At 39.6% G+C, this 25,956-nt stretch overlaps 2 protein-coding genes across 11 annotated transcripts in view; one reads left to right on the top strand and one right to left on the bottom strand.

Annotated features, from left to right (window-relative positions):
• Positions 1-25,956, top strand: part of Cep85l (centrosomal protein 85-like) — a 171,069-nt gene that overhangs the window by 97,097 nt on the left and 48,016 nt on the right. The window lies entirely within an intron of this gene.
• On the bottom strand, positions 2,845-18,574 carry Pln (phospholamban). 2 transcript variants are annotated; one of them, NM_022707.2, is made up of 2 exons: positions 12,521-12,592; positions 2,845-5,026 (listed from the first exon to the last, which is right to left on the bottom strand). In NM_022707.2, the coding sequence occupies exon 2, from the start codon at positions 4,916-4,918 to the stop codon at positions 4,760-4,762; it is 159 nt and encodes a 52-aa protein (NP_073198.1). In that variant the 5' UTR covers positions 4,919-5,026; positions 12,521-12,592; the 3' UTR covers positions 2,845-4,759. The 2 variants fall into 2 exon arrangements, with proteins under 2 accessions (NP_073198.1, XP_038954981.1); XM_039099053.2 differs by lacking the exon at positions 12,521-12,592 and adding an exon at positions 12,729-18,574 and having other exon boundaries at positions 3,203-5,026.

The following is a 25,956-nucleotide window of genomic DNA, read 5'->3' as shown; positions in this document are numbered from 1 at the left end:
ACAAATATGAGAGAAAGCATGCGGTATTTGTCTGGGTTGCCACATTTGATAAATGTAGTGATTTCAAGTCCATTTGTTTTCTGCAGATGCCATGGTTTAATTTTTCTTTATGGTCAAATAAAGTTGAATTGCGTACCTGTACCACATTTTCTTACATGCTTACAGGTTGGTGGATTTCTAGGCCGCGTTTATTTCTAGTCGCTATGAATATTAGTAAACATGGCTGTGTACTCGTTTCTTTGGTAGGACTTTCGTAGACTCTTTGGGGACTTGGTCTGGTGTAGCTGAGAACTCAGGTGTCTTTTGACCTGGCGTTTAATTTCTTTGGGCCTTCTATAAAATGAGAAGGTGGAACCCAGCTATTTGTACTATGTTGATAATGCTTTCTTTGTATTTAAGCTTATAAGTCAGCTGCAATTTTCAAGAAATGAATGGAACATCAAGATTTATTGAATTAGTTTAAAGGGACTACATAACCACATACAGAGAAACATGGTGTATTAATCCCTGTTAGGTCTATGGAATAACATGCTAGTAGGTAAATTTCTTGATAAGATATGCACTAAGGAGAACAATGCTCAGTTTTGAATCTTCGTAGAACACAGTAGAGGGAGAAACTCCTATACAATTTGGAGCAGTGTTTCTCAACCTGTGGGTCCCAACCACTTTGAGTGGTTGAATGGCTCACAAGGTCACCTAAGACTATCGGAAAACACAGATGTTTACATTATGTTTTATAACAGTAGCAAAATTATGTGGTTGGGAGGTCACCACAACATGAGAGACTTTATTAAAGGGTCGCAGCATTAGGGGGGTTGAGAATCACTGCGCTAAACCATCCAGAGAGGGGAGGTGGTGTAATACTCTGAAGCCTTTTCCTCTGTGGTTGAAGAAAACCATCTACCTTTATTTGGTTTAGGATGTAGTTCACCACTAGACTTGGCTTTTTTTCTTTGCGTTTTGGTATCTCACCCATAATACTCCAAATTGTCTCTGTAAGGTTGTGATAGTCTTGACTTTGTTCAGGAGAGAATGCCTAATTTAAATGTGCCCCTTTTCATTCCTTGTTTTCAAGGAGGGGTGTGAGAATGTAGATCTCCTCGACACATACAGTAACCATTAGATTCTCTTAAGCTCACAGTGGATCTGCCCCATGGTGGTGAAGTAGTGAACTATATTGCTAACTTTGCATTTTCTCATGTTCCCTGGGCTGTAACTGTTAAAAAATGGACATGAAATTTTGTCTTACGTGCTCCACTATGTTCATCGCAGCCTTATTTATAATAGCCAGAAGCTGGAAAGAACCCAGATGCCCTTCAACAGAGGAATGGATACAGAAAATGTGGAACATCTACACAATGGAATATTACTCAGCTATCAAAAACAATGACTATGAAATTCATAGACAAATGGTTGGAACTGGAAAATATCATCCTGAGTGAGCTAACCCAATCACAGAAAAACACACATGGTATGCACTCATTGATAAGTGGCTATTAGCCCAAATGCTTGAATTACCCTAGATGCCTAGAACAAATGAAACTCAAGACGGATGATCAAAATGTGAATGCTTCACTCCTTCTTTAAAAGGGGGAACAAGAATACCCTTGGCAGGGAATAGAGAGGCAAAGATTAAAACAGAGGCAGAAGAACACCCATTCAGAGCCTGCCCCACATGTGGCCCATACATATACAGCCACCCAATTAGACAAGATGGATGAAGCAAAGAAGTGCAGGCCGACAGGAACCGCATGTCGATCTCTCCTGAGAGACACAGCCAGAATACAGCAAATACAGAGGCGAATGCCAGCAGCAAACCACTGAACTGAGAACAGGACCCCCGTTGAAGGAATCAGAGAAAGAACTGGAAGAGCTTGAAGGGGCTCGAGACCCCTTATGAACAACAATGCCAACCAACCAGAGCTTCCAGGGACTAAGCCACTTCCCAAAGACTATACATGGACTGACTGTGGACTCTGACTTCATAGGTAGCAATGAATATCCTAGTAAGAGCACCAGTGGAAGGGGAAGCCCTGGGTCCTGCTAAGACTGAACCCCCAGTGAACGTGATTGTTGGGGGGAGGGCGGCAATGGGGGGAGGGTGGGGAGGGGAACACCCATAAAGAAGGGGAGGGGGAGGGGTTAGGGGGATGTTTGCCTGGAAACCGGTAAAGGGAATAACATTCAAGATGTAAATAAGAAATACTCAAGTTAATAAAAAAAATTTTGTCTTTATATAAATCATAAAGTGGTTTGACCAGTTAAGGTATTCTCAATCATGTTAGTGGAGAATTTTCTGTTTTTTTAAATGAAGATTTTGGTTAAGAACATAAAAGACTTTTTTCTTTAAAATGAATTGTGAATGAACAAAGTCTGGCTTGTAGCTTGTTTTATGTTCTTTGAAAAGAAAAAAATTTTCAGTTTCATTATTTTTGCATGCTGTTTTGTCTTTAACTCTCCAGCTGAGACAATGTGCATGCTGAGAAGGTGACCATGACGTGCGGTTGCAGTTTGTGACACAGTGGGTAGCTTGAAGTGTCTACTAGTGGATACATGCTCTGTGACTTGCTTTGTCTGTATCTCTATTTCTATGTCTATATGGATTATCATGTACTTTCAAGATATTAAAAACCTGGTATAGCATATAACCAGATCTTCTAATGTGACTGATTGCTTTCCTGCTTTGCCAGAAGATTCAAAATAACCAGAGGCTAAGCAGTACTGTTGTATGTACGTCCACCCTCTCATGTTTGTCTTAGGAAATCTTGATTTCTACTTTATTTGGGGAAAGTGCCCCCCACTCTGCCCTTTACAACACAAAACTCTTTATAATGACAACATTTTATAGTAATAGCATTTAATTGTATAGCAATTGCACCAAAATCATAATCCCATCTGAATATAGGCCATTCTTATTGCATTTTATAGATAAACATTTAACTACTGAAATGTAAAAGGCATTAAACATTAAATGTTTGATGAGAAGAACTTATGAGTTGACAGTTGGTGTGGTAGTGAGAATGTAAAGGGCCAGGCGCTTTTCACCTTCCTTTTCCTCTCAGCATGGCAACTACGAACTTATGCACTTGTACATAATTCCGCAGACCATTCACCAGTGCTTCTCAACCTGTGCGTTGCAACCCCTCACGCAAACCTTTGTCTACACAAATATTCGCAATTCATAGTGGAGGCAAAATTACAGTTATGGAATAGCAACAAAAATAATTTTATTGTTGGGTTTCACCACAACATGAGGAACTATATGAAAGGGTCATAGCATCACAAAGGGAACATTGATTTAGAGATTATGTCATCCATGTTTTATAGTTTCTGTGATGGGCACCCTCACCCCCAGCCTTTTCTGAAGAGACGCCTATTAACGTGGGACTCCTTTGTGGGCTACTCTTTGGATAATTTCTGAAACCAGACATCTTCCTTTCTATCAGGGATTCAAACAGTTCGAATCAGCATGCCTTCAGCTGCTCTGTTAGGGACCAAGGTGAATACTGATGCGCCGTATCTTCGTAGTAATCATTATGGAAAATATATCTAATTATAACTCTCCTAATAGCTGCTGTGTTGGTAGAATGCCTTGAGCTGGACTTAACACTGTGGGAGTGCACAGGAGAGGTGTGAACTGTGGGAGTGCACAGGAGAGGTGTGAACTGTTTTGTATTGGATAACTTAAGTTAACTAAATTTTGGTGAATGTTTTCCAATACAGTTTTTAGCTCCTAATCTTTTAGTATTTATTGAGAGATATTAGGAATTTAGAAAGGGAAATTGAAACCGTGATTAGTAAGGATTGTAAAATAGAATCTCTAGTTTTTAAGTTAGGAGAGCAAGCCTCTCCTCTCTGGGGGATGCAGGAAGAGAGCTGTACCCCAGCACAGCTGTCTGGTTTGTTGTTATCATTTATTATCTGGAGAAGCCCGGCACAACCCAGGAGATCTGTGCCAAGCCAACCTTCGGGTGAGGTTCTGATGTTTTAGTGATTATCGCAACCACACAGTAAGATGTTCTTGCTTGCTGGTCAAACCCTAGAGAGAGCACATTTGTGGTTAATGTAAATGTGCTTGAATTCCACAATTAGTGGAAAAATTAGTGAAGATTTTTATATGAGAATATGCTTTTACATTTCCCTATTTGACTCTCATAAGCTTAAAAATAATTAGTGTTTAGAAAAAGGGCACAACCTTTTTTCAAGGTATGTGTTCTGACAGTAATGACCATGACTTCTGAATCATTGTCATCGTCATGGTCATCGTCATCGTCGTCTATATGAGGACCCAGTGAGCTATTTTGAATAAGAACACTTCATTTAAATTATTATTTTCTACTTTGTGCAGACCTGAAGAATATTTAGTTCCTATAAAAAAAAAGTGGTGGCAACGCAGTTTAAATTTCATTTATTCCCCAAACTGAAGCTATAAGTTGAACTTTCTAGTGCTGGATATAGAAAGTGAACTTTTTTTGTAGTGCTGTTTCAAAATTAAAACTCATACTACAATGTCAGAAGTATTTAGGAAAGACATTTATGAGCCACACTGAGGAAACGGGCAGCTACATTGTGCACACTTAGTCGTGGTAAAGTTTACAAGATCCAGCCGATGATCACACTGGCTGCCATCAGTCTCACTCTTAATCGTGACCTTCACGACGATGTCCAGCAGGAAGGCGGCGGCACTGCCTCCCTCGTGGTGGAGGGCCAGGTTGTAAGCTGCGTTGGCATGGTGCAGGTCTGCGGTGGCGACAGCTTGTCACAGAAGCATCACAATGATGCAGATCAGCAGCAGACATATCAAGATGAGACAGAAATTGATAAAGAGGTTCTGGAGGTTCTGACGCGCTTGCTGGGGCATTTCAATAGTCGAGGCTCTCCTGATAGCCGAGCGAGTAAGGTATTGGACTTTTTCCATGATGCCAGGAAGACAAAAGTAGGAAGACAAGTCTTTTTTAAGTAGTCAAGAGAAAGATAAAAAGTTGACAGCAGGCAGCCAAACGCGAGCTGTCTCCTTTTAGGAGGCCTGGAATGTAAAAATAGTAAAAGGATTAGGTTCATACTAAACCCATTCTCTGGATAGATATGCAGTTTTGTACCGGTTCATGTTCCTCAGTGCTGTATTTTATCACTGTCTACAGCCCCAGCCTCTCTGCTCCTCTCATATGTTAGCACTCGTCCTGGGTGAGCGGAGGGGCTGGAGGTTTGGCACCTATTACTTGATTCATGGAATGCTTCTTTGGGACGGTTTCCTTGTTTGTTTGTTTGTTTTTTTTTAAAACTGTTTCTCTGTAAACACAATTGGTATGAACATTTATTATTATAAATGTTTCGGAACTAATCATAACAAGATGCATATAGTAACTTATATCTTGGATCTTAGTTTTAGTTTGAAATAAAATGGTTAAGTGAAAAGTTAAATATGAAGTAAACAGGTTCTAGCGGCTTGCCATTTTCCTTTATGGTTTATGCTTTTGTGGAATCACACAGTGCATTTAATCGTATACATATCCTCCTGACTCCTCCCAGGTACAGCCTCCTGGTTAGTGCTACTCTAAACAACAAGGTGGTCAAGTGCTGAAGACCGCCAAGCTCGGGAGGAGGCACAGTAAGGGCTATGATTCTGAACTATCCCAGACAGTTCCAGTTTTCAGCTAATCCTGATGGCCAGGGGTGGGGTTGTGTCCCCCCCTCCCCAAGCTCTTAAACCACTGCTGACCAAATAAAGCTTATTAACAGAAAATTAGTACAGGTTTAAAATAAACCAGTGAGCTGTCTAGAGGCAGCGGCTGCTTTGACTTCGAGATTATTATTGTTTATCACTAACATTTTATTTATTTATTTGTTTGGACACAGGGTGTTGCTAGGTAATCCTGACTAGCCTAAAACTTTCTACACAGAACAGACTGGCCTCAAACTGGAGGCCTCCTTTCTGCCTTTGCTGACTGAGTGAAGGAGTTCCCAGGGCTGGTACTTTTTTTTTTTTTTTTTTTTTTTTTTAAGAATACTGTTTACAATCAGTTTTAAAACAAGAATATAAAATAAAGTGCAGTTATTTACTGTCTAGAGACAACAAGGTCTGATTTATTGAGAAATGCACTCTAGCTGGCAGGGTTGACGGTCTCCGTCGGCTCTCAGCTCAGCTGTGGCCCTGTACCCGAGGCAAGTGCTGGCGAGTAGAGAGACTGGGACGGGGGAGATTTGCATCATGCAGAACCAGTTAGAACTTGGTATTTATTTTTAAAAAGAAACCATGTTATATGACAGTCAGATGCTGTAGTTCCCAGTTAGGTCTTCAACTTGGCTCTATTATATTTTGAATTTTGAAAGAGACTGGAGATTTGGCACATGTCTCTGTCCTTCATCTATGTATGCCTGTGATAAGGAACCAAAAAGAGTCAATTTATATCCAACTGCTTTCAGGTGTTAGTAATAACAGTTAACGTTTGTCTAGCGTGTGTGCATTGTTTAGGACAGGTGGCTGAATTTAGCCATAGACTTTTCAGTTTAAAAGATGGGAATTCAAACCTGGCTTATTTAATTACTTTCCTTTGAATTCTGCAGATAAAATACTATAGCAATAAAGTACCATCAAGTAGTATGTGCTCCTGTTAGTTTACTATAAATCTATGTAATTTATAGTGTTGGAGAGTATATATTTGACAGGTTTTTATAGGAAGATGCGTAATGCAGTATAGGTATGAGAAACACAAATGAGCACTGGTAATCCCCGCTTGAGCCTACATAGTTTTTATAATGTTTCAGTGATTATTAAAAGATGTGTTCACACCTGCAGTTCCAGTGTACGTGAGGCCATGGCAGGGTGGTAAGTTGAGTGCAGCCTAGATAGGGAGTGAAGCTGTCGCACGTACATGTGGAAGAGGAACGAGCTTTTCAGTTCCTCCTAAAGCACGCACGGGAGCCATGCTCCATCTTGACACTTGGTGATTCAGTCCCAGACACGCCTCATCTCTGTAAACACCGACTGTGCCTTTTGCACACATTGTTCTGCCTCTGCCTGGAACGCCCTTTGCCCCTTTACCTCTTGATTCTCAGACAAAACTGATTTGATCCTTAAAGCTCAGTTGAAGTGCTCTGTCCCGGTAAGACCTTCTCAGTCAATGTAGACTCCCCAACCTGCTGAGCCTTAAGTCTAAAGTCTTGCTACGTCAGGCTGTGCTTTCAGTGTCTATGTCCCTGCCTTGGGCTTCCAGTCTGTGAGTGAAGGGAGCAATGCTGACTCTGGGTCTCTGTGCAGAAAATCAGCGTGATTTAATTAAGTCAAACAGTTGAATGAGATTTTTATGACTAATTACCATATTAACCAATTTGATTCCTAGGATTTGATGTTGAACTCATCAGCACAAATGTTCTTAAGTCTCTTCTATTCATAGGTGAAGAAAATATGAGAATATGGCTTAGGAGGACTTCCCTAAATTAATGGTTTCTTGTTTAGCCCAACATTAAGTTGAATTAGGCTTTGCACAAATGTATCTATGAGATAAAAAGAGATATGCTGTCAACTATTGAAAATATACTTTCAGGGGCTGGTGAAATGGCTCAGTGGTTAAGAACACGTACTGCCCTCTCACAGGACGTGGGTCTGGTCCCCAACACTCGTTAGGCTGCTTGAAGCCAGCTGTAACTCTACCTCAGGCTACAGCATCCCCTCTTCTGGTCTCTTTGGGTACCTTCATGCTTTCATACAGACATATGCTTAATGAAAACACACAAATACACCCAAATAAAAAAATCTAGAATAAAATAAAATATGATACATTTAGAACATCATGTAATAGCCCTTTGTTTCCATAGAGAAATTAGATATACAGGACACAGTGACGGGGAAAAAATAACGTACTTCTTGGCGAGCTTAGAAACGTGTCATAATTATTAAGTGATTTGTAACAAGTTTAAAGTAATGACTAAAACTGAGCATATATCCACTTTATATAATGGAATGTCCATGATATGCATGTAAATTTTTGGCTCAGTTTATTCTGTAGTGCTATAGCTCGGATTATTTTCTGGGTTTCTAAAACATGCGGGGTGGGGCTTCCTTTCCCAGGCTGAGAATTGAAAGTCAGGCATTCAGAATAGTCAGTTTGTAACCTGGGGTCAAGTGGTCACTTTGTGTTCTGCACTGACCATTACTCTGAGTTTGGAAATTCTGTAGTCTCTTCCTGTCTTATAGCAACACTAAGATTGGGTGGGCAGTGCACAAAAATAGCATTTTAGGGTGTTCAGAAATAGTGTGCCCATCTTATTGGATGTTTGCTAGAGACTCAGAGCCTGTTTAATTATGGACTAATTTAAAGTTTAATCTTTCTGACTTTTGTACCAGAGTTCTGAAAATGGTGTGTGTTTGGTTGTGGGAGATATGAGATCCTGTCTTTTAGTTATTCTGTAGGAAGCAGAAGAGTACCCAGTGTTCTATGTATGTGGGATCTGTTCGCATCTTTGGAAGGGTTGAATGCTATCACCAATCCTTTACTTTTCTTTCCTAGTGAGAACTTTTATAGTCTTTTCTCTCTCTCTGTTTAAAGAAGTTAAAATTGAAACTTAGGAAATTAAGTTCAAAAGTATGATTTTTTTATTTAATAGGAGGAGGAAAGAGGAAAACTACAGGCAATCCTTCAACTATCATACTGCCAGGTTTGGTGACTTGTGCCTTAGTCTTATCATTCCAGAGAGAGAGCAGAGGCAAGCTGAGGTCTGTGAGTTTAAGCCAGTCTCATCTGCACAGCAAATTCCAGGGCAACCAGGGCTTTCTAGTGAGACCCTGGCTACAGACAGACAAACAAACACCGCCATATCCTTTGTTAGGAACCTGTCAGGTAGAAGACATCAAGCCTTGCAGGAGTCCTGATCTTGGTCTGCAGTGAACATACTTCATGTCAACCTGTTAGCTAGTTCACTGTGGTAAAGTTCTTGTAAGACTGCTGAGTTGTGAACTAGGAAGTTCTTTTGTCCCCAGCTTTGTTGTATCTGGTTGTGATAAAAATTCTGTAAACAGAATGAAATTGGACCAAATTAAAAATTTGGTCTGTTTAACTCTTTCCCTCTGAAGTTAGCTCATGGCTATTGCTGTTTTGTCTGTAGGTTTGTTTTAATTGATGTACATTTATTTTACATGTGAAATTAAACATATTTGTTTGAATTAACACAGCCCTGTTTTTAGACTGTGTGGTCTTGCCTGGTCTGTGTGTGTCACACTGGTTAGTTAGTCTTGAACTCTGCAGTCCTACTTTAGCCTGAGATTCAAGTGTGCCACCGTGAAAGTGCTTGTAGCCTTACATGAAGCTTCAGCATCTGTATTTTTTTCCCCCCTTTGGAGCTGGGGACCAAACCCGGGGCCTTGCGCTTGCTAGGCAAGTGCTCTACCATTGAGCTAAATCCCCAACCCTCCAGCATCTGTATTTTTTAAAAAAGAGGATGTGGGCAGAGAGTACTGGGGAAGTACTAAGGAACATTGAGCAGCACTTAGTAAACAAACCCCTGCTAAATAGTGCATTGATGGACTCAACTCATCGAAAGCCGGAAGATGAAGTTCGCGCTCTAAAGCACTAGAGGTCCTCGGTTGACCGGGACTCTGTGAGGGGGCGGGGCACACACTCAGGCTTTATCTCCATTGTTTATTTAGTAATGCGTGCTTCAGAATTGTGCTGGGCCAGGAAGCTGAGGTACTACACACTCTTGGAACTGTCCGAAGAGACTGCTGTTATCAGCCGTGCTGCTGTGGTTTAGAAAGGTTACGTTCTTCAGCCCCAACTCTTAAGTTTTCACTTTTGTTGCTCTGATCAATGTGTGAATTCCTATATTAGATGAAAATTATTCTCATAGTGTAAATAGCAATGCAAAATTCATTCAGGAACCTTGAAAACAGTGACCTTGGATAGTTTGTAAATTGTAAGAAATGAAATTGATGGAATGTAGGGATGGAATAGAGTATTGAAGCCTTTGTACAAAGTTATGGGAAAATTAATCTGATTTTTAGATAAAAAGTTTAAATGGATTGCAGGTATATTTTTATCAGTGAAGCAAGCTAAATAATTGGATATTTTAATTTGACTGATTGTAGTATCTTAATGTCTGCCTTTGCTGACTAGAATTTACTGCGTGAAAACTAAAGACGTCAGTAACTTTTTATGCCTGACTTGGAAGATGATGTTTAGAATATCATAGAGTAGTACAGATACAACACTTGATGGCTCTTAAATGAAACGGAGGAATGCTTTTCAGTTAGCAGAAGTTTGCATCCTCATTTTTCCTTGAAGTAACCATTGGTAGTGTTTAGCACTTGTGAGGATGATGGTGTATCTTAGCCTCGCTAGTCACCGTGGGGTTAGATGTGCAAATGACCTCTTCCTCAAGGTCTTGTATTTGGGGATAGCTCTGTGAACCTCATAGCCCTCACTTGTTTTAGAATCTGTTTTCCAAATTATGATGTAGAGATTCAAATACACCAAGAATTAAGGTAAAAGGGAGTTTTTGTGTGCACTTAGGAAATTGTTCTTTAGAATAAATACAATTACGTTATCTAATTTATAGAGGTGATCTATAATCCTTCTCACTTAATGTTTTAATATATAATTTAAATTATATAACCAATGCAAATATTATGTCTTAATTGGTGAGATTAAGAAATAATATTAATGTATGACCCAAATACAATAATTTTCCTTTATGTTTACTAATATATTGTTAAAATAATTTTGATTTGCTTTAGGAAATGACATTGATGTGACTCTTTTTGGTAAAGCAATTTTTCTCATTTTTTCCATTATATTTCATAATTTTTATATTTTTTACATTTCTTCATTGATTTTATCTTTTTTTTTAAAGCATGTACCTTTATAAACAAAATACTTCAATGTCACCATAAAGCTAGTTTTGAACACATGGTTCAAGCATACCTGGCACTGTACTTTCTATTGAAAATTTTAACTACAGGCACTAATTATGCCATCCTCTTAACCTGCTAAAGATGCTTTGATAGCAGAATTTATATTTTTTCTAGAAGTTGTTTATATAAGGGAATTCTGGTGGGAAGAAACTCATTACCTACCCCCTACTCCACTGAAAAACTTTTGTACACGTCATTCTAGTGTGGGAATGTTATTGATAGGCATTACAGTAAAACACAGGGACCAGGGAGACGGCTCACTTGCTGCCAGGCCTGATGACCCAAGCTCAGTTCCTGAAGCCTACGTGTGGGGGGAAAGAACTGACTCCTACAAACCCTCCTCTGACCTTCACACACGTGCAATTGTATGCCCCCCCCCACAGTAAATGGATAAATAAAAAGGTAAAAAAATGCAGAAATTTGCCAGATAAACTTGGCACCAAGTGTCATTTGTACAATATCAAAGGAAACATATTTTTAGGGTTACAAATTTATTGAGAGGCTGGTTAGGGTTCCTTGGAGTTAAGAGCACATACTAGAGATGTTTTCCCGACAAGAGTTCTGCGTAGGAGACAGCTGTGTTTGAGTTAGAATTACAGGAATTGAGAATTATAGAGGTCAGTTTTATTTAGCATTTATGTATGATAGGAATGTAAGTAGTAAAGTAAAAGTGAGTTTTTTCTATGTCATCTAATAGGTTTAAGAGTAAGAAAACATTTTATTTAATTGAGCTTTGTAACAAATAGCAATAATACAGTGTTGCATCTCCATTCCTGGATATTTTGTTTTACTTCTAAATTCATGGCAGGAAACTTAGGAACAATGGAGAGTAAAAATGTGATAAATGTACTCTATGTTAGAATGTATTCAAATTTCCTTAGAAATGTTCCTATGCCAAAATGCCCTTTTTATTTTTAAAAATGTTGAATTATTTTTCTGTCATTTAAAAAAGATGTGTTTGTTTTAAAAATATCTAACTTTTTCTTTATAGAATCAAACTGAAACAAACTATTCTCTTTATTAAAATGAAAGTTCTAGAAGTATTTAAAGGTTGACTGGAATTTTTAGAGAGTAACAGTCATCAAGAGCATTTGAGAAGTAGTCTCCATTTTCTGTTCTTTAAAATCTCTTTTACTGTCTCACCTTAAGAGCTACAATGATATCATCAAGTAAGTGCGCTCAGTGTGCATGCCCCACAGTTATGAACAGCTGAGAATAAGCTGTGTCCCCCAGCGGTAAATAAGTGACCTCATCCTGCATTGTTCCAGCAGAGCCACATAGCAAAGGAAACCATTACGTTTGCATGAAAATTAATTTATCTCTACCAACATATATGCTAATATAATTGGGAGGTTTTTAAATCGGGAGTTCATATGTGCAAAACCAAAATAACCAAATGTAAGTAGCCCAAACAGGCTGAATAGGATCTCTTTTAAAGTGGTCTAATTTTACTGTCAGTAAATGGGTGAGATTTTATTTAGAAAGTAAGCATTTTGTCATAGATTCTTTTGTTATGTAGCTTTTGGAATTTAGGGGTTAGAATTCTTTTAAAAGTTTAGTAAGATCGAATTACAGAAAGTAAGAATGTCCAAAGTCAGTGATACCGTGCCTTACCTTGGCTTCTGTGATCGTCACAATGCAGACTGTTTAGTTGTGTGAAGTCTGGGAGCTCAGCTGCGCAGCTTTCTATCCTAGGTTTATGGGAACAGTTGCAGTAGGTGGAGGAGAAAAAGCATTCTAGGGAGGTCTTATGACATCACATAGGAATCCCAACCTGTGATTGGTTAGCCATGCTCTTATCACAGCAAACCTTAGCACTTACCCTTAGGTTTGGACATGTCGGTAACATGTTGTGCTTCACCTCTAGTTTTAATGTAGAGCTGTGAATGACAGGTCCCTGAGAATAAAGTACGTCTGAAACGCAGCTTTACAGTGGCTACACACACCTTCAGACTTGGGGAGGCTCACACCTGCTGCTGAGTGCAAGAGCTGAAATCCTGTGAAGGAACGCAGGAGGGAGGCTGCAGGCGCCACAAGGCAGGGTAGTGGAGCTGCCCTCAGAGCCTTGCTGTCAGAGCAGCGAGTGTTCTTGGGTGCTAGTCGAGGCCTTTCCCTGTCCTATTTATATTTGTGCTTTGTATCTCTCTAGGTACTGCTGTCTAGGATAGGTGAGAGAATGTGTATGAGGAAACTAGCATAATAATTTGAGTTTTGAAAAGAAAAAATTTATAGAGAAGGAGCAAATACATTTAACTTACATTCTCTGCAGTTAAGATTTTAACCAATGTTCTTATGAATGATTCTATATTTCATTAGGCATGTGTTATCTGCAGTAAGATGCAACTTATACATTTAAGGATTTTTTTTTATAGCTACATTGTGTTACCACAGAACGCAAACAGACTCTTAGTAAGCTGATACAGTGTCAAGAGCACCTTTTCTAGAAAGAAATAGCTGCAGGTTCCTGTCAGTTGTATGGCAGTGATGTGTTGACCAGGTTTCCAAGTGTTCAGATTTAAGTGTTGAGTATTTCTGAAAGTTTTTGACCTAATGTAAGTAAGTTTTTGTCTGAAGTGTAAGAAAATTTTTTTTAGAAAGTCAGATGGCACTTGTGGGTCTAGAGTGGCTTTGAGAACTGGGTCGTGCTGCAGAGCCGACCATGTCCTGCTGTCTCCTCTCACGCTCCACCGATTTTATATTACATGTATGTAAATCAGCACATGTGTGGATCCTACTTTTTCAATTTCACTGTTTAGTTTTAGAGAACCTATGTGTAATTCTTAAAGTGCTTATAGCAGAGTAAACTCAGCCTCCCTCTCTTTCCTGTGGGTAAGAAAAATGTGTGGCTGCAGCTGCTCCTGTGTCCTTAAATGGATATGATCTTGCCTTCTTGCAAAGCAAGATAAAACCCTCTTCTCGAGCAAATCTCTTGTTGCTTAAAAGGTTAGCTAAAAGCAACTGAAAAATATTTTATCAAAGATCGTCTATAAATATTATTTAGGGACGGACATATTTACCATGTAAAAGTAAAGTGCCGACTGTTATTGCAAGAATTCCCTCTCACTGTGTGGAGGACCAGAGCATCAGTGCTTGGTTCTTCCCTCTGTGCCTTACAACAGTTTCCTTTCTGCCTTTATGTGATTAAAAAGCATCCCATCAGTTGCCAATAGCAATAGCTGCTCGTCATGTGAAACCTTGGGATGTGCAGGGCCTTACAGCTCCTCATCAGAGGGAACAGGTGGGGAGGAGCAGAGGAGGTCTGGGCTGGAGCCGAGGTTAAGTTATAACTCTGGGGCACTTAGCACATCTGAGGGCAGAGCCATCATTGGGCTTTGCTCTCGTACAACTGCGTATATCCACAATCGAGTTTTGAAGACCGTTATAAGTTAATCATTCAGGACCGTAAGTACTTTTCCGAAGTCTGCTTTGTCTGACAAACACATACATTTATTTGAGAATGAAGCTGAGGAAAAGCTGAATTGAAGCTTGGTTGGAAAAGATAAGGAGTTGCTGCAGACTAACATCTTATTTACATGTTTGCAAGCTGGTTTAAAAACACACATGGCACAGACATGCACCCTTGGAGGGTTCCGACAGGTGAAAACTGGAATCTAGGTCACACTCTGTAGATGCGCATGAGGATCAGGACTCTTTGGGGTCGTCCTTTTCGGGATTAGCTGTTCTGGTCATGATTCCTGTGGTGTTTTAGGAATTGGTTCTGTCTTACCAAGATTCTGTAAACAATCTGTGTAGTAGAAACGTTGGTCAGTTACTGAGTGCTGCTGGAAAACTGCTCCACTCGAGTCCTGGAAAACTTGCACAACTGTTTGTCAGTCTTCATTTGGAATCACTCATCACTGGAGGCGGCTTTGGGCACATGATGTGAAGAAATGTGTGGAATGGCATTGTGGCTGAGGGTTAGCAACAGGAAGTGTACACAGTGATGATCAGATGGTGACACACTATCCCCTTCACATACTGCTCTGTGTCCTTTGCCTTCAGAAAGCAAACTGGTGACATGGCCATGGATAGCCGCAGCTCAGATCCTTGAACACACAGTCCAACAAGTGAAATGTTTGCTTATTCGGTTCTGTTTCCTGCAGAGCAGGCAGATTTATATAGTGAGAAAACTCCCAAGGGTAGGAGGAGCCGAAGTGAGGGGAGCCTGTGTATTCATTTTGGACGTAGACCATAAGCTACTAAAATGCTAGCAGTCCATTTGGCTCCTGCTGTGGAAAGTGCAGGTCATTCTATAGGTTTAGTGTCAGAATCTGTGGATTCTTCACCCATGGATCCAACCAACAGAAAAGAGAAACTAATTTAGACAAGTTGCATTCTGAATATATATAGGCCCACTCTTTTATTATTCCATAAATAATAAATTAATAACTACTTACATACAATTTCTATTACATTCAATATAAGTCACATAGAAGCAATTTACAGGATATAGGAGGATATGTATATGTTTTCTGCAAATAGTGTGCCCGCTGTTTTTATAAGGGACTTAACATTTACAGATTTTGGTATTCAAATTAGGACCTGTAGCTAACCCCCAAAGATACCAAAGGAAATCTATCATGGCAACTTGAGACTTTTTGAAATACTGTATTTACCACTGTTTTGAAATTGCCTTAATTAGACCTGCTGATACTACTTAATGTATCAGTCGAGGTGTGCATACCTGTTTTCCTGTCTTTGGAGGTAGCAGCAGAAGGAGAATGAGTTTCAGGGTCATCCTTAGCTACACAGCAAGCCCTAGGCCAGCCTGGGCTAAGTAAAACTCTGTCACAAAAATCCAAAGATATAATTAAAGAAACTTATGTAATGTACCAACAAAGTATTACTTTTAAAGAATAGTAACTTGATTATAACTTGATTCTTTCCCAACCCTGCTCATTTTACCTTTTAAATGAACAGTTTCACTTTACAGAGTTATGACAGAGGGAATGCAGTGTTTCTGTGTCCTCTCCATCCAGTTTCCTGTGGTAGCATTCTCCATTAGTCTGTCTGTCTCCATTAGTCTGTCTGTCTGTCTGTCCCAACAGTTGTGCAGATGCCACCAGGTACTTTTAGTAAATCATTACTTAATTGGGATTTCTCATTTTTTCCTTATTGTCTCTTTCTCTCTTTTAAAAAAGTTACATTTAGTAATCATGTCTCTTTCCTGCATACTTGGTTCTAACGTCCCCAGACTTCCTGTTTAAATGGTCCTTGTAGCTTTGAAGAGTAAGAAGATATTTGCAGCATCTCTGTAAGTTGTGATTGTCTGATGTTTCTCTCACGGTTAGGCTGGTTTTAATGTTTGTGGTATGAAGGTCACAGGGGTAAGAGGGCTTCATTGTGTTCCCTGTCAAGGGCCTGTCAAGCTGATAAATGGTGACTGCTGTTGACCTTGATCATCTGGCAGAGCATGTGCCTTTCAGGTTTCTTCCCAGTGAAGTTATTCTTTCCTCTTACGGAACTGTCTTTTGGAAGTATAAGAGTACAGGCTTCTTTTCTCTCTCAGCCCTAGGTTCTTGAGTGAGGCTGTTAAGACAAAGGCAGGTTGTGGTTTTTGTTTGTTTTTTTAATGCTAGGCTCAATAGAAATAGTAGGTAGTAATGGAGAAGTGTGATCTTGTAATAATCCAGGTGAAGGAACTTAGCAGGGCGAATGTTTACATTCTCCCTTGGGTCTCTTGATCCTACTGGTCTGCACTGCCATGCCAGGCACATTTTGTAATTTCTGTAGGCAGATCTATTTATCTTAAAGTAGCGATAAATACAGTAGTTCAAGGCATCCATGAGCGTATATTGGTCTCTCTCCTTTGAGCACAGGGAGGACACCTCTCCAGTGAGGTTCACATGGTTTGTTTGAGTGGGGTAAGGGTGGGAAACTGTCGGGTGACTTTCCTAGGTTGCATGTTTTGCTTCAGGGTTGAGGCAAGAGGAAGGTAAAGTGGCTTTCCTGCTGGTGCCTTTTTCATGTGTGCCCCAAATCCTATCCAAAGGAATCCATCCTACACTAACTATATACTATGTTGCACTTCTGAAGTGTGGACTATCTATAGAATTATTTAGATTCTGCATATTTTGTTTGATGCATGTAAAATCAATCTGAGGACAAAGCATTGGGATTCAGCACTTTATCAAAAGGATCTGTGGGACATAAAACTCTATAATTCGTGTGATGGGTGCTTCTGTGGCTGGGACAGCCCTTTTGAGTTTTTTTTTAGAAGGTTGAAATTAAACATTTTAGCTTGGTCTTTCGGCCTTATCCGCTTTGTCTTGCCTGTTATCACATTGCTGTGTCCTGTGCTCTGAGTCTGTGCAGTTCTCTGTAGCCTCGTGGACAGGTTACTGTTCTATTTTAAGCCAGGGTACGTTTTGTAGGACTGCCCATCAGAATCAGAGTGCTTCCTCCATGATCTGTCTGGGGAGCTTTCCCTGCCCTTCATGAGACCATTTCACATTTACCCCTGTCTGTCAGTTTATCTGCTAGAGGAGCGCCAGCTCATGAACTCATTGCATTTGCCATTTATTCTTTTTTTCTTTACATGTTTTAGGGAATAAGGTCCCAGGCTAGCCTCAAACAGTCCTCTTCCCCAGCCTCCCAAGTTCCAGCTGTATGCAGCTGTTGTTTTTTCTTTATAGTACAATTATCTGGTGTATAGCTGGCCTGCAGTGGTTTTTAAATTCTTACTGAATGAAGAATTAAACACATTGGGAAAGATTATCAAATGATTTTGAGTTACCTTGTAGGTTACTCAATAATAAACATTAGGGAAATCCTTTTTAATGCTCATTTGGGGAAAAGAATATAGATGATTAAAACATATAAGATAGCAAAATAATCAAGAAAATATGTTATTATTTAAAGGCAAGAAAGACCATATTAAAAATAAATCTATGCTTCCTGACTTTTATTTTTAAATTAAAATTTTTATTTTCTTTCTTTAGTGGATTTGCAATTTTTTGGTGCATTACTCTTAACATTGGCTCTCTTTCTCACACACATATAGTTTTATTTATACAGTTTTTAAATGTAGCTTTTATTTAAATATACATTTTACTTGAACAAAAGCATGCTGTCTACCTGTCTGTAAGTCCAGTGATTAGAAGGCTGAGGGAAGAGGATCTTGAATTGGAGGCCAGTCTGGCCTACTAAAGGAAACTGTTGCAAAAGGTTACAGATAAGCAGGTAGGCTCTTTCCCACAACCCCAAAGCACTAACATTAACAGTAACCTTTATGTAGCACTTTAATCTTTCTTTTTTTCTCTCCTCCCCCCCACCCCCCAGCCGGGGACTGAACCCAGGGCTTTGTGCTTGCTAGGCAAGCGCTCTACCACTGAGCTAAATCCCCAACCCCTGTAGCAGTTTAATCTTGTAGTGTTTCCCTAACTTCTCACTCAGAGAAATGCTTACTTTGGGTTTCATTGAATGTATTTTATTTCTTTGTGTTCACCCTTTGGTATACTTAACAAATATTTATTTATTTATTGTGTGTGTTTATACACACAATAACACACTTTTCGGAGATCATATGGGGTATGGCTTCGGGGGTTGAACCAGCTCATCAGGTTTGGGGGCTAGCATCTTTACTCTCTGAACTGCTTTGCTGGCCACTGTGCACACTTCTGAGACTTGTTCCTGTGTTTCCTAAAACGATTTTTAAACTTATCTTCTTATAAAGCACATTATCATTTATATAGTCCTTCGCATTGAGAATGGTGTGTGTGTGTGTGTGTAACCCTGAGTGTTTAAAGTACAAGAGTAGAGGGAAAGGAAAATCATTTTTTTTGGAACCATTTTGGCATGACATTAGGGTAACAAGTGGTGATTAAATTTAAGCAATTTAAATATTTAAACAGTATCTCAAAATTGCGGGTCTTCTTTTTTTTTGGTAGGTTAGATACCCCCTGGGGTTTCTCTAATTCCTGTGGATCCTTTTTTATTAAAAGTTTGAGAATTACTGAAGAAGAAAAGGCTGAGAAAACATTTAAGCAATATTTTAAGTATGATCTGAGCCAGGGAGGACAGGAAGTCTTTTTCTGATGATAGGGAAGACAGGATAGGAGTTGTTCAGTGCAAACAGCTCATTAGAGTGGAGCCTTAAGGCTTGCTGAGAGTGTGTGGTCACCTTCAGAGTCAATTTGCTAGATAACCTCAAGGCCCAGACATCTGGTTCTCCTTAACTACCCACAGTTTTAAGCAGGGTATCTATCTCCTGTTAAATATTGCACAGTGTATTGACACCAAGACAGGACAGTTGTTTTGTGAAGGGGGTTGGGTAGTTGTGCCCCAATTTGTAAATACATTTTGTTAAGTTTTGAGGCTGTATTTTACTTACAGTATTTCTCTCCCCAAGCCCTCCCATTAATGCCTCCCTGTTCTCCTTCAAATACATATATGTTATATATGTTTATTTGAGCAGTCATGTTAGTGAGAATTTACAGCTTTAGCTTCTGATGTTACTGGGAGACACAATCTCTGTCCCTGCCTCACTGTCTGTCTGTCCGTCCGTCCATCTGCCTGCCTGCCTGTCTGTCTGTCTGTATCTCTTTGGTTTTGAGTTTTTGAGACAGGGTTTCTATGTGTAGCCCTGGCTTTCTGGAACTTTCTCTTGTATACCAGGCTCTCCTTGAATCCACAGAGGTCCACCTGCTCCTGCCTCCCTAGTGCTGTGATTAAAGGTGTGAGCCTCCACTGCCTGGCTGGAGACACAGTCTCATAGCCACTCTGGTCTCTGGCACTCCAGTCTCTCTGCCTTCTCTTTGGAGCGTTCAGTGAGCCTCAGGCATGGGCTGTCTTGTAGATGTATCCATTGGGACTTGGAGCCATGTGTATTTGGATTGGCTGTGGCTTTCTATAGTGGTCTCCATCTGTTGCAGTGGTATTCACTGCTGAGAGGTGAAGAGCATACTTAACTTTGGATATGAGGACAGATGTTTACAGATTGTTGTTTGGGATAATGCTGGCTTAGTAAGTCAGTGGGGGTAGATTCTCTTCCAGTAACCATGCTTTCACTAGTACTGCATAGATAGCTAGCTTTCCACTACCCAATTTGTAAAATTTATTAAATGAATCCTAAGTGGTCCACCATGTGTTTTCAAGGAACGTGCCCATTAGTACACAACTAATATGTGCATAACATATTTAGTATGTGGAAGTTAACTGCACCAGAGTAAATTAGCACTCAGGAGAACGAGAAAGTTCAGACGTAGGCATCATGAGGAAAGAAATAGTGTCACTCATGGTTCATAGAACTGCAGGAGAGGACAGTGCTAGTGCCAATGGAGTCACTCCACCAGAAACCTCATGGTCAACTGAAAAAAATTACAAACTGGACAGAAATCAAAGGTAAGGAAGCTTCCCCATTTCCAATCTTTTGATTAACTAAGGGGATCAATTTGCTTTTCTGAACCTTTGCCATTTCCTTCAGCCCTTTCTGCCCATAAAGTCCATGTCTACTCAGCACGGGGACATTCTTTTTTTGCAGATGGATTGCTGCCTGATTTCATGACTCACCCATAGTGTTCAAGCCAGTTAAGATAACTGAACTCAATGTATTGACAGCTTTATTTTGACATTGCACATACGTCAAAATGAGAACAGATTAGAGATGGAGAACATTAGAAATCTCAGGTTCTCAGGACTACTGGGAGAAAGCAGACAGATGATTTAAAGTCTCTGGACTGTTGTTGCCTACTCTCTTCCTACAGTTTATCTTTTAAGATAGGTCACTTGTTGATGACAAATAGTATAGCAGATATTCAATAGTTATAGACATAAGGAAGTGTAGTAATTCATATGCTTCTATTAAAACACGTTCATAACCCTGCTAAGGTCATGTGGATACAGATGTATACTTGATGAGCTAAGGTTTCTGGTAAAAAGAAGGGGGCATGGGTGAGCCTAAAATTTCCCTTTCTTTAACAAAACCACTGAGAATGTCATCTACATAGAGTGAATGCAAGGGTCAGCACAAGGAACTCAACATTTGTGAGGACATGCCGAATGCCACTCCACTGTGACTTCAGTGTACAGGAACCGCATCTTGGTCTACAGAATTTTGAGGCAATTTTGAACGCCTGAGGACTGTTTGCTTTTCTTTCTGTTGTTCAGTCTGTTTCACGTGATATGCTTCTTCTTACCCTGTTTGTTCTCTCCACTGGGGTCTGGTGTAGGAGTGCAGTCTGAACAGTTGTCGTTCAGGTGTCATGGCAACATGCTGATGTGTGTTACTCGGGCCTCGTAATGTCATAGTCAATTGGCATCCCCATCTTTCTTCTCTTCACCTCCTTACACTTACGGAGTTTGGAGAGTAATTAAACTGTACTGTAATTAAAGATCAGATGTTCTGATCACACTAAACTAGCTTGAAAGTATAGTTATATTTCAAAGTTGATTTTAAAATAAACATGCAAATTTCACAAAATTTGGTTTATAAGTTATTTTTATGATCAAAACCCTGGTTACTAGTCCAAGGCCCTGTACTACATACAAAATAGAGTAAAAATATCTTTGCCTTCATATTCCTTAAAAACAATAAAAAACTCCAAATTATTTGTTTATTGAATTTTTCTTAATATGAAGTTTTTTTCTTCTTGGTATGTTTGGATATTTTATGTGATTATATATTAAATATATATATATATTATAAATTTCAATGACTAGTATGGAAACATTCATGAACATTAAATGTATTGTAATGAGTTGAATTAGTCAATCACTAAATATTAAGAACTCTATTTTTCCCTCAGAAGCCACAAACTGAATATAAATAAAAAGATCAATATATCTGCTTATTTGTATATATTTTTTTAAACTTTTTATAACTAAGTTATATATATATATGTAGTTATGTGTTGATAATCAAGCTTTAAATGAATTTGACTTATATTTAAAATCTAAACTGAGAAAGAAGTATAGATATGGCCTCAGTATACAGAGCAGGCTCATTTCAGGCCCCTCCTCCATCAGCCTCGCTGCTGGTGGGGTTACAGGTGGGGCCACCAAGTCTGGCTTGGAATACTTTTTAAATGGGACTCTTGCTAGTAGAAGAAACATTAACTATCTCTAGGTGCACTAATAGAAAGCAACCGATATGTGGCCAGTAATGAAGGCTAGAGAATTCTTTGACACAGCATGAAAGACCTCCTTGTTTAACATAACTAGCATACATAGTTCTATTTAATATATTTTTTGATATAGTTTAATGCAGGCATTGTTTTTGTTCCAGAAACTTTTGTTATTTAAGTTCTTTCTTTTGTCTCTTAGTAAAATATCTTACCTTAAATAGTAAAAAACTTGATGAAAAGATTTTGGTAATCTGAGTGTTAACAGAAAGTATGTCGCTGTTTCTATTAAAGCCCAGATTTTATAGAAACTGTATGTATGGCCTGATACGTTGTCACTCATAACGTCAAACAGCCTAAAAAATAGACCCGTATTATATTAAAGACTTTATTTTGATAAGGTCTGTACCCCTGCCTGTTGAGTGATGGGATAGTAGGAATGTCTTGTACCATAGGCCAACCTCAGACTTACTGTGTTACAGAGGATCACACAGTGTGACTGCTCCTGACCCTTCCGCCTTTGTCTCTCATGTGCTGGGTTCACAGGTCTGTGGTATCACATTTTGTATCTATTTCCGTCCAGTTTGATTAAATAGTAGTTGCTTAATACATTAATGAAAGTAAATTAGTTAATTGAGTTTCTTTTAATAAATCTCGAGAGCAATAAAAGTTTTGGGGGGTGGAATTTATGATTAACTTTATTTGAAGATATAAAACTTTATTTAATATTTTAAAGAATGTGATTTTTCTTTTTGCGTATGTGTGCATGCATATGTGCGTGCAGGTGCACTTGTGTGTCTGTGTGTATGGAGGTCAGGGCTTGGCACTTTTTTAGACAGTGTCTTTCCCTGAATCTGGAGCTCACAGATCCAGCTATACTGGCTGTCCAGCAAGCTCTTGTGGGAACCTCCTGTCTCCATCTCCCCAGTCCTGGATTACAGGCATGTACCACCATGCCAGTCATTAAAAAAAAAAGGTGTATTTTCTTTTCAGTTCTGTGATGTGTCTGTGTGCAGATGTGTATGCCAGGGTATAGGAGTAGAGGACCTGAGGAGAGCACCAGAAGATGTTGGCTCCACATGGAGTTGGAGTTACAGATGTCTGTGAGGCAGACATGAGTGTTGTGATCTGAGCTGGAGTTCCCTGGAAGAGCAGCAAGGATTCCTCAGCGACTGCTCACTTCTCCAACACCTGTGCCTGGCCTTGTCTGTGGAGGCTAAAGGTCTGAATGCAGAACCTCATGATACATGGCAGGCGCCTTATTTAGTAAGCCATCTGCTCAGCCCTGACTCCTTAAGGATACCATACAATCTTTTATGACGACAGTGGTACCATGTTTCATATGTATCAATCTTTTCTTTGTTAGCATTTAAAAAATACATGATAAATTAACACAGATGTAATCAAGATTGAGTTTTGACAGGAAGCGATTGTTTCTTCCTCTAAAAAACAGTTGAAGGTAATTTGTGTGGTAGGAATAAAAACTTCTAAGGCTTTATTTTCACGCACACATTTTGAAGTGTATATGTTCATATTCTCCTTACTGTTTTCCCTACTCTCCGTGTAAATCAATACGTTTGCATTTTTATTTCAGTAAAGTCTGCTAGGATGACAGAGCATCACAGTTAGGAAACTAAATCGAAGTAACAGCTCCTAATCCGGCTGTGGTGTGTACACCATCATCGGGCTCTTGGGAGGTCAAAAGTCACGGTCACCCTTGGCTATATGCAGTAAGTTTCAGGCCACCCCAGGCTGTGAGAGACCCCATTTCAGAAAACCAGACAGATCATCTCCTCACTTTTGAAAAAAGAATCTGTAAAAGAACAGCGTTTCCACAGGACAAGTGGTTCCTTATGTAGTGCCGGGATTGAGGGCTGGGGTGACTGTGATGGGAAGAGATGACAATGACACTACAAAAACGTGCGTAAGGTACTGTAGGCACAGTTCAGTTTCTACTAGATTCACAGTTCTTTAATATCCTTTCCTTCTGTGTAATACAACAGTGTTAGATGGGAGCTGTTTGTGGCATACTGTCATTTGTTGAGCTTTGTCAGTCTCTTTTGGCTGAGGTATCATCTTCTGCCGGACTGCACTTATGAAGCACTACCTTTGATAGACTATTCCAGGAAACAGAGAGATCTGCTGTGTTGTTTGACGTGTTGTGAGTGATGCATGAGCTCAGGGACAAAGGCACATGAAGGGGAGATAACGGCCCTGAGCACTGCAGAGGCTGTGTTCACTGGGGCATAGCTTTGCGGTATCTAAGTTCAGCACCGCCAGGGTGCTGAGCTATTTTCAGACGCACTAGAGCCAACTTTTATTAGAACTGCATTTGGCAATGTTTCACGGCCTCTGGGTTTCATCTCAGTAGCATGTTTAGTACTGGGGTAGATATGAGCTGTCCTTATTCAATTAGGAGAATGGAATTTGACATTCCCAAGGACAAGGGAAAAGAGGGGTGTGTGTGTGTGTGTGTGTGTGTGTGTGCGTGCGTGCGTGCGTGTGTATGTTTTTCTGTGTCTCTCTCCGGAGTCTAAATCTATTTGAATCTACTTAGGGCCTATACACAGAGAAGTTATGATTTTTCTTTGGCTTTTGAGCTAGTGTTTTCTTCTGTAATTAGCAAGAAATAATGTATTTTATACATTTTTCAGTACAACATCTAAATGACAGATTCTTTTCTAAACTTGCTGACTATAGAATATGTTTATAACAATGTTTGCTTGTTTAAAAAAAAAAAGCAAAAAGACAAAAAACCTTTGCTTCCATTTTCAGAAGCATCGTGTTCATGACAGAAGTTCTGTTCATTTCTTGGGCTAGCTGACACAGTTCCAAGGCCTTAGGACTGTCTCTATTTCTCATGTTCCTGTTCAGTGAAGTTTTATTACTTTTGAAATGCACAAATTACATATTCATAATCGTGTTATACTCCTGATTACTTCTATTGTCTTCAGTCAATAGAAACAAGATATTGAAACACTATTGAAAATCTCAGAGAAACAGCATAATAGCAGAACCTTTTTCTATTTATCATTTGTTAAATATTTTTCTTTCAAACAATACCTAGGTCTTCTAAAACTGTGTTTTGCTATCACTATAAATAACTACCACACAGTAGTATCATGGGTAGTTATGATTTTATCTAACAGATTTTTACTGTTGGCAAGTTCTTAAGGAAAATATATTATTGATAGAGTATAGAGGAAGGGATACTGTCATAGAAAGTGTCTTCTTTTCCATGTGAGAGAGTGAACTATCCTTTATATTTTTTATTATTTTAATTTTCTTTATTAATTAATTTATATCATGATTATAGCTATTCCCCCTCTTCTCCCAGCTCCTCTCTCTTTCCTGCCCTCCTACATCTTTTCTTTTTCCCCAGAAAAGAGCAGCTCTCCCAAGTTTATCAGCCCAGCTTGACATATCCAGTTGCAGTAGGACTAGGCATGTCTTCTCTATTTGTGACTAGGCAGGGCAGCCCAGTTAGGAGAGGGATCCAAAGACAGGCACCAGAGTCAGAGACAGCCCCTGTTCCTGCTGTTACGAGTCCCACAGGAAGACCAAGCTACACAACTGTTACATGTATGCAGAGGGCCTAAGTCCGTCCCATGCATGCTTTCTGGTTAGTGGTTCAGTCTCTGTGAGTTCCTGTGGGTCTAGGTTAGTTGATTCTGTAGGTTTTCTTGTGGTGTGAGGCTCCTCCAATCCTTCCTCCCCATCTCTGCCTCATGTTTGACTGTGGGTCCCTGAACCTGTATCCATCAGTTGTTGGGTGAAGCCTCTCATATGACAGGTATGCTAGGTGCCTATTTGCAAGTATAGGAGAATATCTTTAATAGTATCAGGGATAGACTCCCTCTCAAGGCATGGGTCTCAAGCTGGGCCAGTCATTGGTTGGCCAATTCCTCAATTTCTGCTCCACTTGATCCCTGCACATCTTGTAGGTAGGACAAATTGTGTGTTGATAGCGTCTCCTTTAAAAGAAAATAT

The sequence above is a fragment of the Rattus norvegicus genome, chromosome 20 (genome assembly GCF_036323735.1).
Source record: "Rattus norvegicus strain BN/NHsdMcwi chromosome 20, GRCr8, whole genome shotgun sequence".
NCBI classification, from domain to species: domain Eukaryota; kingdom Metazoa; phylum Chordata; class Mammalia; order Rodentia; family Muridae; genus Rattus; species Rattus norvegicus.
The sequence above is the reverse complement of the archived record's forward strand: the minus strand, read 5'-3'. Positions and strand labels throughout refer to the sequence as shown.